At 33.8% G+C, this 16,507-nt stretch overlaps 1 protein-coding gene across 5 annotated transcripts in view; it reads right to left on the minus strand.

Moving 5' to 3' along the window:
- The window catches only part of RIF1 (replication timing regulatory factor 1), a 67,203-nt gene that overhangs the window by 33,619 nt on the left and 17,077 nt on the right, over window positions 1–16,507 (minus strand). For 3 of the 5 annotated variants that reach the window (XM_035008053.1, XM_035008055.1, XM_035008052.1), the window contains exons 10-20: window positions 15,627–15,778; window positions 14,187–14,304; window positions 13,165–13,338; window positions 12,838–12,948; window positions 12,092–12,154; window positions 11,755–11,855; window positions 9,901–9,987; window positions 9,214–9,287; window positions 8,593–8,773; window positions 6,731–6,838; window positions 6,216–6,365 (exon numbers count right to left, since the gene is read on the minus strand). In XM_035008053.1, the coding sequence (XP_034863944.1) occupies window positions 6,216–6,365; window positions 6,731–6,838; window positions 8,593–8,773; window positions 9,214–9,287; window positions 9,901–9,987; window positions 11,755–11,855; window positions 12,092–12,154; window positions 12,838–12,948; window positions 13,165–13,338; window positions 14,187–14,304; window positions 15,627–15,778 (1,319 nt within the window). The remainder of the gene's footprint in view (window positions 1–6,215; window positions 6,366–6,730; window positions 6,839–8,592; window positions 8,774–9,213; window positions 9,288–9,900; window positions 9,988–11,754; window positions 11,856–12,091; window positions 12,155–12,837; window positions 12,949–13,164; window positions 13,339–14,186; window positions 14,305–15,626; window positions 15,779–16,507) is intronic. The other 2 variants (XM_035008054.1, XM_035008056.1) reach the window with 2 other exon arrangements.

Consider the following 16,507-nt stretch of genomic DNA (forward strand, 5'->3'; position numbering starts at 1 on the left):
AACAGAGACTCAACAAAAGAAAGACACTATACAGTAAAAGGAAGAATCCAATAACATGTAACAGTTGTAAATATTTATGCACCCAACATGGAAGCAACCAAATACAGAAAGCAGCTAACAAAGGAAGTAATTGATAGTAACACAATAATAGTAGAGGACTTTTAAACCCCACTTACATCAATGGATACATCATCCAAACAGAAAATCAACAAGGAAACAGTGGCTCTGAATGACACAACGGACCAGATGGATCTAACAGTTATATTCAGAACATTCCGACCAAAAACAGAACACACATTCTTTTCAAGTGCGCATGGAATGTTCTCCAGGATGGACATGTTAAGCCGCAAAACTCAACAAATTCAAAAAATCAAACTTATACGATGCATCTTTTCAAACCACAACCTTATGAAACTAGTAATCAACCACAAGAAAAAATGTGGAAAGAACATAAATACATGGGGCGCCTGGGTGGCTCAGTCGTTAAGCGTCTGCCTTCGGCTCAGGTCATGATCCCGGGGTCCTGGGATCGAGCCCCACATCGGGCTTCCAGCTTGGCCCTCCTCCTTCTCCCCCTCCCACTCCCCCTGCTTGTGTTCCCTCTCTAGCTGTCTCTCTCTCTGTCAAATAAATAAATAAAATCTTTAAAAAGGAACACAAATACATGAAAGTTAAATGACACTGAACAATGAATGGGCCAAACAAGAAATCATGGAGACAAATGAAAATGGCACCACAATGTTCCAAAGACTTTGCGATGCAGCAAAAGTGGTTCTAAAAGGGAAGTTTACAGCAATATGAACCTACTTCAAGAGGCAAAAAAAAAAAAAAACTCACAAACAACCTAATCTTACACTTAAAGGAGCAGGAAAAAGAACAAACATGACCCAAAACCAGCAGAAGGAAGTAATAAAAATTAGAGCAGAAACAGGATTAGAAACAAAGAAAAAACAACAGAACTGATAAATGTACCAAAATGAACTTTGAAATCAACGAAACTGATAAACCTTTAGCCAGATTTATGAGCAAAAAAAGAGGACTCAAATAAGCAAAATCAGAAATTAAAGAGGATAAAGAGGGGCACTTGGCCCTGGCTCAGTCAGAAGAGCACATAACTCTTGATCTTGGGGTTGTGGGTTTGAGCCCCACCTTGGGTGGAGAGATTACTTAAAAATAAATAAATCTTTTTTTTTTTTTTTTTACAAATTCAATTACTTTAATAAATATAAGGTTCTTACAGTTACCTATTTCTTCCTGATTGAGCTTTAATACTAGTTGTCGTTGAAGGAATTTGTCCCTTTCATTAAGATTAACAAAGTTACTGGCATAAAATGGTTCATAAAATTCTTCATTATTATTTTTTAAGTCTTTTTTAATTTAAATCCAATTAAATGACATATAATGTATTATTGGTTTCAGAGGTAGAGGTCAGTGATTTATCAGTCTTACATAATACCCTGTGCTCATTACATCACATGCCCTCCTTAATGTCCAGCACCCAGCCACCACCCCATCCCTATACCCCCTCCCGTCCAGCAACCATGTATCCTATGATTAAGAGTCTCTTATTGGTTTGTCTCCCTCTCTGATTTCATCTTGTTTTATTTTTTCCTCTATTCCCCTATGAACCTGTTTTGTTTTTTAAATTCCACATACTAGTGAGATCCTATGATAATTGTCTTTCTCTGACTTAAATAAATCTTAAAAAAAAATAAAGAGAAATAACTGACACCACAGAAACGGATTGTAAGAGAATATTATGAAAATTATATGCCAAGAAATCAGACAACATAGATCAATTCCTAGAAACATAACCTCCCAAAACTGATCAGGAAGAAACAAAATTTGAACAGAATGGTTACTAGCAATGCAACTGAATCAGTAATCAAAAAACTCCCAACAAACAAAAGTCCAGGATCAGATGACATCACAGATGAATTCTACCAAACATTTAAACAGTTAATAACTATTCTTCTCAAACTATTCCAAAAACAGAAGAGGGAGAACACTTCCAAATTCATTCTATGAGGACAGCATTACCTTGATACCAAAACAGATAAAGATACTATGGAAAAAGAGAACTATAGACCAGTATCTGATGAACATAGATGCAAAAATCCTCAACAAAATATTAGCAAAAGGAATCTAAAAATACATTTATAAAAATCATTCATGGGGCACCTGGGTGGCTCAGCTGATTGAGCATCTGACTCTTGATTTCGAGTCAGGTCATGACCTCAAGCCTCACACTGGGCTCCACCCTGAGTGTGAAATCTGCCTGGGATTCTCTCTCTTCCTCCCTCTGAACCCCTCCACCCCTGCTCACACTTTCTGCTCTCCCTTAAAAAGAAAAAAGAAAACCCTAAAGACTCCACCAAAAATATTACTACAACTGATAAATGAATTCAGTAAGGTCACAGAATACAAAATCAGTATACAGAAATCCGTTTCATTTCTATACACAAATAATGGAGAAATTAAGGAAACAATTCCATTTACAATTACACCAAAAATAATAAAATACCTACGAATAAACTTCACCAAGGAGATAAAAGACCTGACGTCTAAAAAGTATAAAACACTGATGAAAGAAACTGAAGATGACACAAACAAATGCAATGATATTCCATGCACACAGACTAGAAGAACAAATATTGTTAAAATGTCCTTACTATCCAAAGCAATCTACAGATTTAATGCAATCCCTACTAAAATCCCAACAGCCTTTTTCACAGAATAACCAACTTTAGAATTTGAATGGAACCACAAAAGACCCCAAATAGCCAAAGCAATCTTGAGAAAGCCCAAAACTAAAGGTATCACAATTCCCAATAACAAGATATACTACAAATCTGTAGTAATCAAAACAGTATGGTACTGGCACAAAACCAGACATACAGATCAACGAAGCAGGACAGAAAGCCCAGAAACAAACCCATGATTCTATAGTCAATTAATCTTTGACAAAAGGGGCAAGACTATGGTGTTTGGAAAACTACACGCCAAGGAATAAAAGTGGACCACTTTCTTACACCATATGCAAAAATAATCTCAAAATGGATCTTAGGACCAAAATATAAGACCTGGATATGAGACTTGAAACCATAAAAATTCTACAAGAGATGACAGGCAGTAATTTCTCTGACATTGGCCATAGCAACATTTTTTCTATTGAGGCAAGGAAAACAAAAGCAAAAATAAATGATTGAGATTACATCAAAATAAAAAAAAGTTTCTGTAGAGCAAAGCAAACAATCAACAAAACTACAAGGCAATCTATGGAATGGGAGAAAATATTTGCAAACAAAATATCTGATACAAGTTTAGCATCCAAAATAAAGAACTTATAAAACCCGATGTCAAAAAACAAATAATCCAATTAAAAACAGGCAGAAAACATGAAAAGACGTTTCTCTAAAGAAGATATGCAGATGGCCAACAGACACATGAGAAAATGCTCTACACATCACTCATCATCAAAGAAATGCAAATCAAAACTAAATGAGATATCACCTCACACTTATCAGAATGACTAAAAACACAACAAGCATGCAAGGATGTGAAGAAAAAGGAAACTTTGTGCACTGTTGGTGGGAATGCAAACTGGTGCAGCTACTCTGGAAAACCGTATGGAAGTTCCTCGAAAAATTAAAAATAGAATTACCGTATGATCCAGTAATTCCATTACTGGTATTGACCTGAAGAATACAAAAACACTAATTCGAAAAGATAAGTGCCTTCCGATGTTTACTGCAGCATTATCTATAATAGCTAAATTATGGAAGCAGCCCAAGTGGCCATCAGTAGATGAATGGATAAAATGGAATATTACTCAGACATAAAGAAGAATAAAATCTTGCCATTTCAACAACATGGATGGATCTAAAGGGTATAATGCTAAGTGAAATAAGTCAGTCAAAGAAAGACAAATATATGATCTCATTCATATACGGAATTTTAGAAACAAAACAAACAACAAAAGAGACAAACCAAATAACAGACTCTTAACTATAGAGAACAAACTGATGGTTACCAGAGGGGAGGTACGTGGGAGGAATGGGTGAAACAGATGAAAGGGATCAAGAGTACACTTATGGTGAGCACTGTGTAATTAATGTAGAGAATTGTTAAATCACTATATTGTACACCTGAAACTAATTTAACACTGCATGTTAACTATATTAGAGCTAAAACAAAAATTTAAAAATTAATATTTATAATTACATTTATAATAGAATCTGTAATGCAAAGTATATTTATAAATGCTGCCCTATAAATTATAAATAAATATAATATCAATTATAATACATACTGTATTTATAATTTATTAATATTTATCTATAATAATTGATAGCAGCAATAGTCTTACATGCATATATTGGAAAAGATGAAAAGTGAAGCCTTCACATATAAGCTAAAAAATTACCCATAAAATGGAAACAAAAATATTCAAGATATAAAGACACAGAAAATTTAAAAAATTAGAAATCCATCTTTTCAGAATTTTTAATGAGTTCATAAATTATTTTATGTTTATATTTTTCAATTTTTAAAATTTATAGTTCACATACAATGTTAGTATCGGGTATAACATCCTTTTCCATAATACTGGGATAATTCTGATTACTGTATTTTCATACAAGATTTATCAGTGACTTTAAAAATGGTGATGATCAATGGACAATACAAGTATAGATACGACATTCTTCTTACACTAGACAAAAATTTGAGAATGAGGAATTCCAGTCTCACTAATGAAGATACATGCAAAAATCTTAAAACACTATATGCAATGTTTGAAAAAACTTTCACTACGACTATGTGTATCCGAAGAACACAAGATTGGTTCAATAAAAGGAAATGCACATCAGCAACAGCTTTTATATACTCCAACAGCAACCACACAGGGTTTCTGTATGGGTGGGGATAGTTGGGCCTTTATAATAGCTGAAAGACAGCTTCAAGACTACCAAATATTAAGGAAGTTAGATTAAAAGAACTAAAATACACGAACACAATTATTCCTGGATGGAAATAAAGATGTAAAAGTATTTTTAAATTTCTCTATGAATTTAATATAACCAACCAAGCCAAGCAAAAATCTAAAGTGTATTTCATAAAACTTGACAGATTCTAAATTTCTTCCAGAAGGGAACAAAGATGAAAGCATAACCAAGACAGTATTTAAAAAATGAAAACTATGGGTCGACATTCTCCCTACCAGTTATACAAGTCATTCAACAAATTCAACTATGTGCCAGATAAATTCCAGGGATACATATCAAGACAGGATGTCCCTAACCTCATGGAGTGTTGGTTAAGTAACATAATGAAGTACACAAATGATTCTAACATAAGTGCCAAAAAGTAAATAACAAGGTGCCATGATAGATACTAACAAATGTAATTAAATAAGACCCCCTGGGGAATGGAAGCATAAGCCTCATGGGCAGTTATAAGCAGTCAAAATTTTTAATCTAAGTGCTACAAAAATTTTTTCAGTGATAGGATCTGATTTACATTTTTTAAGTCACTCTGAAATTCTATCAAAATGTAACAATCAAAACTGTGCCAGTATTTTTGAAAAGATATTATAAATGCATTAAAAAATCTGAAAAGATGAATTCCTAGCTCTTGAGAGGTATCTCTTTTGTAACAGTGATAACCACTATCAAAGGGCAGAAGTTTATCTTTCTAGATGAAAAAAGCATGCTTTAGTAATAGAATTCAAGTGTCAAGAACCGTATTCATGTACATATGTAAATTGTGTAAATAAAAAAAGAGCTCTATTCTAGAATGATACAAACCAATGAAAGTATTTGTTTTGTTTTGTTTTAATAAATAAAGGAGTGAAATGGGACCTACTTTTTTAGGCCCACAAACTTCCAAAGGATTGCCTTTAAAGATCTAAGAGATAGACATGAGAGAGTTGGCTCCTGGGCAAGGTCCTCATACTGTTAATCTAGAATGGCACAGGCACAGGCAGATACGCCACACAGTAGTAAAAGTGCATGGCTGTTAAGGGTCCTAAAACATGGACCTCAGAGTCAAGTAGACCAAAGACACAAAACTGTTTTATAAGGCTGTTACTTGTTTTATATTATCAGTACCTTATAAACTAGAAGCCTTATAAATGACAGTTCACAAATGTTATCTCAATTTATTTGAAAAGTATTCTTTAAATACAACCAAGGTCAGTACTGGGATACACTCACTGAAAAGCCGGAATCTTCTAAACTGGACATTATCTTGGAAGCAAGTTCCTCACAGCACAAATTCTCTTCTGCAGTTGCCACCAAAGCAGCACAGCGGGCAAATGCTCTATATAATTCTGACCAAGTTCTAAGTAAGGTCTTCATGGTGGCCTAAAAATAACAATAAAAAAGAAAATTTAAAAATGTATATCTACATATCAAACACCTAACAGAATATGTCTTAAAAAACCACTGTAACATTTAAGGTGTCATAGAAGAGACTAGCGTAGAGTAGTAAATTTGCCTCCCCTATAGAATTCTATTTGAAGAATTACAATAATGCCACAATACCAGCAATTATCAAAGGTCAAGAGGAATTTCTCTTCCTTCACCATTTTCCTTTACCCTAAGCTGATTAAAAGTCATAAGGAAATCTCACTGCAGGAAAAACTACTGTAGGAATTCATTATAAAGGGTCAAAGAGCATTTTCAAAAAAATGTAAATTCCTTAAGTAAAAAACTTGACATTGCCTTACCACTGGAAATTTCTGTACTGAAAAAATATGGTTTATTGGTAAAGTCAATGCACCATATATGGCACTAAAATTATGTTCTAAGGCATCACCTTGATTCACTTCATTGGTCTGAAACAAGAAAAATAATGAAGAAGTTAGACAAATTACCATCTAATTCTAGTCCTGTGTAGTACCATCTTATTATTTGTAGTGAGGTAGATACAGTGTTGAGATGTTCAAGAGGTGGTGAACTCCTAACCCCTGTAACTATGAATATGACCTTATCTGGAAATAGGGACTTTGCAGATATAATCAAGTTAAAATAAAAGCATACTGGATTAGGATAGGCCCTAATCCAATAACTGATGTTCCTAAAAGAAAAGTGGGATTTGGGGGCACCTGGGTGGCTCAGTCATTAAGTGTCTGGCTTCGGCTCGGGTTTGATCCCAGGGTCCTGGGATCGAGCCCCACATGGGGCTCCCTGCTCAGCAGGAAGCCTGCTTCTCCCTCTCCCACTTCCCCTGCTTGTGTTCCTTCTCTCGCCGTCTGTTAAGTAACTAAATAAAATCTTTTTTTTTTTTTTTTTAAAGTGGGATTTAGACCGACAATAAAGACAGGTAAGAATGCCATGTGAAGATGGAGGGAGAGATTAAAGTGATTTGTCTATAACCCTAGGAACAATCAAGAACTGCCAGAACCAGGGGCACCTGGGTGCCTCAGTCGTTAAACGTCTGCCTTCGACTCAGGTCATGATCCCAGGGTCCTGGGATCGAGCCCCGCCTAGGGCTCCCTGCTCCGCGGAATGCCTGCTTCTCCCGCTCCCATTCCCCCAGCTTGTGTTCCCTCTCTCGCTGTGTCTCTCTGTCCAATAAATAAATAAAATCTTAAAAAAAAAAAAATTGCCAGAACCAAATGAAGCTAAGTGAGAGGAACAGTAACAATTCTCCCTCAAGGCTCCAGAAGAAACCAAGCCTGCCAATTTTGGATTTCTGGGATCCAGAGATGTAAGAGAATAAATCCTTGTTGTTTTAAGCCACCTGTTTGTGGTAATGTTACAGCAACCCTGAGAAACAATACTTGGTGTTTTAAGTCCTATAAAAGAATCCCAGAGGTAACTCCAAAATCTTTTACTAAACATAGAAGGTAGGATTCAAGCAAAGACTTATTAAAAAGACCTTGCTATCCTTCAAAAAGCAGGAAACTTATTTAGGAATGTAAACTTTTTTCTTTCAGAAGAATGTTTAAATGATGTGCTGAACTAATTAGTAGTGAAAATAATGGTGACTGCACTATCATTAATAAATTCTCTGAAGTCTTCATTTGAGAATTACAGCAGAGTATTTCCAGAAAATATTTCCATTTAAAGATTGATAAAGCAACTGATGAACCATTAAGAGTGACAAAAGTTGAGCTCCACATCCTGCCGATAATGTCACTTAAGTATCTAAATGTAAGGGTTAGTCAACGGATTACTGGTTTGGGGACTACTATATGACTTTGAGGTATTCACGAACTGACTTGCCCATGGAAATCTGAATATACAGTCTAGTCAAGATAACCATTACTATTCCTCATAGTACAAATACTGAAAGAACTCAAAATATAAATATGAGAAGTTATAACATCTAAGTCTTCTGGCTTTATAATCACTACTGGAGAAAAGGGAGCTGATTCATCCCCATTGTTATACTTTCTTGAATAAGGCAGAAATGCAGTAAAAGAAATCAACTAATATAAAGAACAGGAAATTAATCAATCCCACAGAAAAAAATATTTAGCATTTTATATTCAAGTTCAAACTTCTATTTATTTCCCCAGGTGCTCTAATAAGAAAAAAAGGAAAATGTTCCTTAAGTTTTAGGGGAAACATATAGCACTTATACCTGATTAATCAATTCCGTTAATGGGGTGACTATAATACCCCACATTCTCCAGAGATGCTCCTTGTTTTCCAACAGCTTTGCGTTTTGGTTAATAACATTTAAAACAGAGTCACTGAAAGCTAGTGGTGAAGTTGGACCAGAAAGGACACAGCCAACAAGTGTTTCCAGATTGAGAAAAAACCTGGAGAAAAAATTGAGCTATGCATTATCCAGCGCTTTCTGCCAAAATACATGTTACACTATTAGAAAAGTCTAAAAATAACCAACAAGGAAACAAGAAATGTTATAGTCTTACTTTGATTTTTTTTATTTTAAAAAATGATACAGCATATAACTCAAAAGAATCTCATTCATCTGGGGCACCTGGGTGGTTCAGTTGCTTAAAGCGTCTGCCTTTGGCCCGAGTCATGATCTCCAGGTTCTGGGACCGAGCCCTGCATCAGGCTCTCTGCTCAGCGGGGGGAGGTCTGCTTCTCCCTCTCCTTCCCCCTGCTCATCCTTTCTTTCTTTCTCTCTCTCTCTCTCTCTCTCTCACTCTCTCCCAAATAAAAATCTTAAAAAAAAGAATCTCATTCATCAAATAACCTTTCCAACATAAACAAAAAGACTAGTTTAAATTACCTCTCATCATCTACACCATATTCCAAGAGATTATTGTTGAAAATTAACTGAATTAAGAACAAAGCAGGAGTTCCCTGAAGAAAGATGGAAGAATGCAGTCAATATTCTTGTTATAAGGAGTATAATCTTGTTACACTTGTTTTCTATAATCAATTATGTAAAATGATCCTTTTAAGCTAAAGAACTTTAACTTTTGATATTACTTAGGATATGACACAATGGTAGCAAATATATTTCTATAAACTGCACACAAAAATCAAGCTCTTTCAGCTATTCCATCTACATGAGCAATTGAGGAGTGGTATATTCCAGATATAAAAAGAACATTAAGTTAAAACTTGCTGGACCAATAAATACATCTACATCCTGTAGATATTAAATTTATTTCACCATAATTAAGGAACTGTTACTATGCTTCCAAATTTTTAAATAATAACCACTATTACTATGTATAAGCAAACAGAACTCTCCTCCTAGAACTTTTAGTGTAATTCAGAAAAATAGTTCCATTAATAATGTCATATTTAATTCTTTATTAATCAGTTTTTTCCCTTTAACATAATCAGCCTATCCAATTCTCTCAAAATTTTACAAGCTAAGTTTCACTATGTTAAGGAAAAAAAAAACTATCACAGAACTTTATCTTTTGGCTAATTTTAATCATATCATTACATTTAAGATACTTGCATTAAGAATATCCATATTAGCAACCTGATATGCTGGTGAACCTAATACTTTCTGGGGCAGTCCTTTAATTGTAATTTCCATGAGGACCTAAGAAAAATAAAAAGTTTTGTTGTAAATTAGCTATAAAAATACTTTACTTAGTAAAAATCTAATACTGTTAGCTATATTTTTAATTAACAATTCATTGTTAAGTAATGCTCATTCATTAATGTAAATAAATTCTCCATTCAAGAAGTTCAAATACATTTATATATTAATGTGAATATATATATTAATGTTTTAAAAGTTCAAATACAGAAACATAAAAAATAAAATGACAAAGTCCTTTATCTCCAGGGAAAATCAATACTATCAGTTTGTGGAGTTTATTTTTCTAGACCTTCTAAATTTCCATGTATTTAAGTATACACAGAAACAAAACTTCCTGGGCTGTCATACATCTATTCTTTTATAGCATTAATGACATTATACTGTGAGATACTCTGGAACTGACCTTCACCTAACTGTATTATGGAGTTTTAACATCAATATATGTAGACATTCTTAAATGCTGTATGAATGTGCACAGTTTATTCAAACATTTTTCTATTAATAGCCCTTGAGGCCTTTTTTTAATATACTATAAAAAAGATATTCTGCAACGAATTATGTACTCACTAGTGCCAGAAGCAAGTATATTTCAAAGGACTACTAACTAGAAGCTGGGTCTAAAGACACATCTCTCAAATATGACAGAGCCTATCAAACAGTCATTCAAAATTATTATTATACTGGTATTAATTTGAACTACATAACAAGGGACATAATATGACAGAAAAGGTTATTTTAGTTAAAATGTGCTTTCACACTCTCATTTGAATGAGACACTAATGATAATACTAAATAGCATTTATAGACTATTTTGTTCCTGACCCATTGTGCTCTGCTATTAACCTAATTATATAAAACTACTATATTCCCTTTACAAAAGGTAAGAGAGTAGAAATATTGACCAAGTTCACTCAGCTAATAAATAATTGGGTGGGGAAATTCAACCTAGTCTGCTCCAGAGCCCTTGCTATTAACAACTATGAACTACTGCCATAGTAGATATCCCAGTACATAGACTCAGAAGGAATTTAAGTAGGGTATAGTTTACTCCATCTGCAGTTATCTTGGGAGACTCACTATTATAAAAAGTATATCCAATTTGTTTTTTCCTTCTCTACTATATAGGATAAAAAAGATGTTTAAAACCAAAGTCATTATCTTGGTTAAACAGAGTTCATTTAAATTGCAAAAGTTCCACAAGATTATTACCAGATATTTTCTTAAATGTACAAAATAACTATTAGTGGAGCTCAGCAATCTTATAAAATTAGTGTCCTGAGTTTCCTCAGTTCTTGTTTCATGTCCTTTACCCCATTTTCTCTGTATGGCTCATTCTTATGACATTGGAAGATTTTTGTATTGCCGGTATACTCATTTACTTTATTGAGGTTTCAAATGACTCCAAAGTCAATGAAATAACATTTACTACAGGGCTAAATTGCTGATATAAAATCTTAAAATCTAGTCTGGGGGTACCTGGGTGGCTCAGTCAAGCGTCTGACTCTCAGTTTTGGCTCACGTAATGATCTCAAGCCCTGCTTGGGGATCCACACTCAGCGTGGAGTCAGCTACAGATTCTTTCCCCCTCTTCCTCCCTCCCACCCTATTCCTCCCCCTGCTTGTGTGCGCGCACACACTCTGTCTCTAAAATAAATAATAAAATCTTAAAAAGGAAAAAAAAACCTGGTCTGTGTAAGTATCTCCACCAAAAATTCAATTTCAGAATACGATTTTTTAATTCCAGCACATAATCATTATCCTTACCAGTGTTTTTGACACAGGAAATACTTCTGACTTCACTATGCTTTCTAAAGATTTTAGTAACAGGGTCAAAACTTCAGAACCTGGTCTCTCTTTTTTGTTACCTATCAAAAAGCAAAAAGCAATATGCAAGTATTTTAAGGGTGAAAATATAGTATTTTAGGGATAAAAACATATACTCAGTTATGACACTGATTTTTTTAAATGTATCAAATAGCTTTATTTGAAAGTCAGGAAGCTATACAGTTCAAAAACTGACTTAAAAGTAAATTTTATTTACAAAAGCCAAACAAAACTCATTGGGTGCTATAAAAATCATTTGGTCAGTTATAGTAGTTACCTGATTCAATAACTGACTTCATCAAGCTAATTAGCTCCTTCCAAATAGCATTGACAACCGCATCTGCCAAACAAAACAAAATAAACTTTAGAATGTAGCAGGTATGACTATAAAGGCTTACCCTTACATCCTTACACTAAAGAAATAAGTTGAGCAATAGTTAGAGTATAATTCTTAAAATATTCAACCCTATCAGTTTATAAAACACTATCACAACAAAGAAATATTTTTTCAAACTGTAACCTATTAACAATGGGCCCTGTAATTTAATTAAGAGTGATTATTTTCTTTTTTTCTGCTATCTGCATTTTCTTTACTGAATACCTTTTGCTTCCGAGACAAGGAAAAAAACAAGATTCAAAAGGACACCTGAAAGCCCCTAGAAAAAAATTTCCCAGACAGTTAAACAGCAAACTACTTTTGAAATTTCATCTCAATATCTGATAGGCCATCAAACACAGGCATTTAAGTGTAGATGCTAGGGCCATGGAGCCCAGGTTTGAATCACAGCTCCACCACCAACTATGTGACTTTGCACAAGTTATTAACTTCTCTGTACAACACAGTTTCTTCATCTGAAAAATGGATTAACAGAGAAGGTTACTGTGAGAATTGAATGATTTATATGTAAAGTTCTTCGAGCACAATTTGGCCAAAAGATGGCACTATACAAATATTTGCTATTTTATTTTCTTTTTAAACACAGGTTTAAACAATTAATAAAAAATTTTCTCTTAAATATTTACCAGAAGCATCTTTTCCAACCGCAACAAAGCTATCATGAACAGCAGTGATAAGTGTATTTGCATGTTTGGAAAAAAAAGAAGAGCTGCTGATTAACGCATGTTCGAGTGGCTCTAAAAAAGAGAGAAAAAAGGGCAATTATGCCAAAACAAAGCTTTATAAAATAAAACAGCTCAATATAAAATATTAGGTGGTCTGACATGTGTTTTCTATTAAAAAGATTTATATTTATTTCATACGTAATTACAGAGTTATTTTGGCTTTGGGGAAGATAAATGTCTTCTCGCCTAATGCACTCTTGCTCTGAACAGTTTTAAAAAAGTAAATACCTAAGCTCAGTACAAGTTTGTTTTGCTTAGCAAAACTCAAGACTTCTGGACCCAACAAAAAATGAAGCAGCATTTCAAGTCCCAAAAGTTGAATAGAGGGGATTGTGGCCATTCCACCAAAATTTGAACTTAAGTTCATCCGGGGAGTTACAGGAGTTCCATATGGGGAAGCACCTTAAAAACAAAACAAAACACAAATGGTAAGTTATATTAACTTAAATTAGCTATCCAAGTGAACATATTTTGTTTACTTCATTTCAACGAAATATATCTTTAAAAGTAAATAGTTTTTGTCAAACAAAAATTGAATTTTTGCCTAAAGCCCACAACAGAGTTCCTAATTATCTTATTAGGTTTTTAAAAACAAGATTTAGTGTCACACACCATTTAAATGAAGATAATTATCAAGTATTAATTCCTACTTTGAAATATTATTATGCAGGCATTCCTGACACCTAAATATAAAAATCTGACTAGAATAGCTAACATAAAAAAAAAACAAACCAACAAAAAACAAACAGCAAATCATTTTCTTCCAATGGTATATAATCTAAGCCACTTTTTAAAAAAAGATTTTGTTTGTTTGTTTGAGGGGGGAGGAGCAGAGGGACAGAACCTCAAGCAGATGCTGCCTAAGACCCTGAGATCATGACCGGAGACGAAATCAGGAATTGACACTTAACTGACTGAACCACTCATGCACCCTGCTAAGCCACTTTTTAAAAAAACATCCGTTAAAATCTGTTGTTTTTAATAAAAGCTCTAAAACTCTGGTTCTGAAACAAACACAACAGTCATTTGTAATACATCTCACGTGTATAGTGGAAAAACACCCATCTTTTCCCAACCACAACGCAATCACAACAGTAACACACAGGAAAACAATTAGTATAGAACTGACTTTGTGATTAGGGCGTCAAAATTATAAAGTGCTTCACTGTATGTGAATAACTGAGCAAAGGCTACATTCAAGCCCTTTTTAGAAATAGGGAAAAAAAAAAAAACCCAAGTATGTCTCTTACCTTTGTGTATAGGAGTCATAGGACTTAAACCTGGAGAAGCAGTTACACGAGACAAACTGCTTTGAGGTGAAGCATTAGAATCGATGCTTATTGTACTTTGAATCAGAGGCACGCACACCTATTGGGGTTAAAAACAAAAAAAGGAAAACTATCTCTAAACTACCTAAGTGCCATATTTTTTAAAAGTCTTGCATGATATAGTTAAATTTAAGAAGAACCCTAAGTTCTTTTGATATGCTGAATCCTACTGGCTGTTTGGATGCACTGGCTAAAAAAACTAAAACTGGAAACAAGTAAAAATTTTTATTACAACTGAAATTTGCCCTATAAATGTGTACTATCTATAAATTTCAGTTCTAAATTCCAAATGGGAAATTATACACATAAACAATGCCCAAGTTTTAATGCTATCGGTACAGACTCATTTTAAGCTTTTTAAAAATATACCCTAAAAAAAATGAACTAAGACAACCTAAAGCTCATTTCTAAGATCATTCCAGTACCAATCATATCTAGCCAATGCATAAATTATACCAATGAATGTGTGGGCAACTGGGTAAGATTAGCCTACTTAGGACCTCATAATGGTAGAATCTGTAATAATTATGTTCCTGTTAGATACTATCATTAATGCCCAACTCCAATTAATTCATGCTGTTAAGTTTAAAAGCCTTATGACATTAAATAATTAAGAATTTTAAAAACTTGCTAAAAATTCAAGTATATTTTATTATAAAACCCAATTTCCAATAATATACTCACTGCCATGCAATTACATACACAGACCAAAAGACAAGGACTACAGATTTAACAGTAAGATATATTCCAAAAACCCAGATAAACAATACACAATAAAGAAATAAAAAAGATAGAAATTATCAGAGCTATCCTTTTTTACTTATTGTAAAATACAGAAACCAAGGATGGGATTAATTGCAAAATCAAGGAGGTACAGATATGTCTAAATGCCAGCAAGGGTATCAAAATCTAAAAAAAATTTGTAAAATCATTTATAATAATATTGCAAAGCTATGCTGGGATTAAATGATTTGTTACCATTATGTAGCCTAGAAATAGAGATACAAAAAATAAGAATTGATCCAACTTTTTATCAACCCAGTGTAAACTAGATTTCTGTATCAGTAATGTTGATTTTACACTCAATTATATTCTAAATGCTATGAAATTTCTTTTAAAAAAATCTCTCAAAATGCCTTTAGAGTAAGGATAGATATTTGAGTGGCTGCTGGTTAAGAAAGCTTTAGAGACTCCATTTCACACAACTAGAGAATATCTTTTGAGAAAAATAAACTCAAGTTCTGTGTTAGGAAAAAAAGATCTTTTATAGAACACAGCAAATATAACACTGAAAGATTAGATTGTTAAGAATTTAAGAATGCATTAAAACATACCAAGCATTATACTCAACACTTTCATTACCTGTTCAAAATTAGCAGGAAGATGAGGTCCAAGTCTCATCAGTAGATACCACCAGACTTCTAGCTTTGTTAGTGCTAGAGTTTCTGTTCTCACATGGATGGAACTCAAAGGCTGCATTAACAACTTCAGCCTTTTTGCACTGCACAGTATTTCTTAAAAAGAAAATAAGCACATGGGTAAAAAGATATAAGAGCTGAAGACTAAATTTTAAGAATAAGTATGTAAGTCTTTCTGACCACAGAACTGATATACAAAAAAATTTTTTGAGATCAGCCGTTCTTGTTAAACCTCAAATTTTCAATGTGACAGACTCCAGAACAACTAGACTACATGTAATAAGGCCAAAGAAAGAGAAGAAGAAAAAAGAGGAAGTAATGTTTATTAGAAACTGTGTGTGCCAGGAACGATCTTCCTACCAAGGGACATTTGGCAATGTTTACAATATCTCTGGTTGTTAGACCTCAGAGGCAGGGGTACAGAGGATGTTGTAGGCATCTAGTAGGCTGCACCCAAGGATACTGCTAAACTTCCTTCAACACACAGGGCAGTCCTCCACAATAAACTGTCCAGCCTAATACTGAGTGTAATAACTGGGAATACACAAAATAAGATGCCCGTGTGCTCAAGTAACTTATCAAAAAGACTCGAAAAGGATTTTGAAACATCAGTCAAGCTATGTATTTGGTGGGATGGCATTAATGTTTCTGACAGCTATTCTGCCATTTAGCTTTCACAATTAACATTTCCATAAAGAAGAAAATAAAGTCAAATCACTGTGGGAACAAATTCTCTAATCTTTTTTGAACTCCTCCTCTACTTATGAGAGGAGCTCCACAATAATATCCCTATAGCAGAAATTGCCATTCTTTTTAGATACAAGA

This window comes from Mirounga leonina, unplaced genomic scaffold (genome assembly GCF_011800145.1).
Source record: "Mirounga leonina isolate KUSES-001 unplaced genomic scaffold, KU_Mleo_1.0 Mir_151, whole genome shotgun sequence".
Lineage (NCBI taxonomy): Eukaryota > Metazoa > Chordata > Mammalia > Carnivora > Phocidae > Mirounga > Mirounga leonina.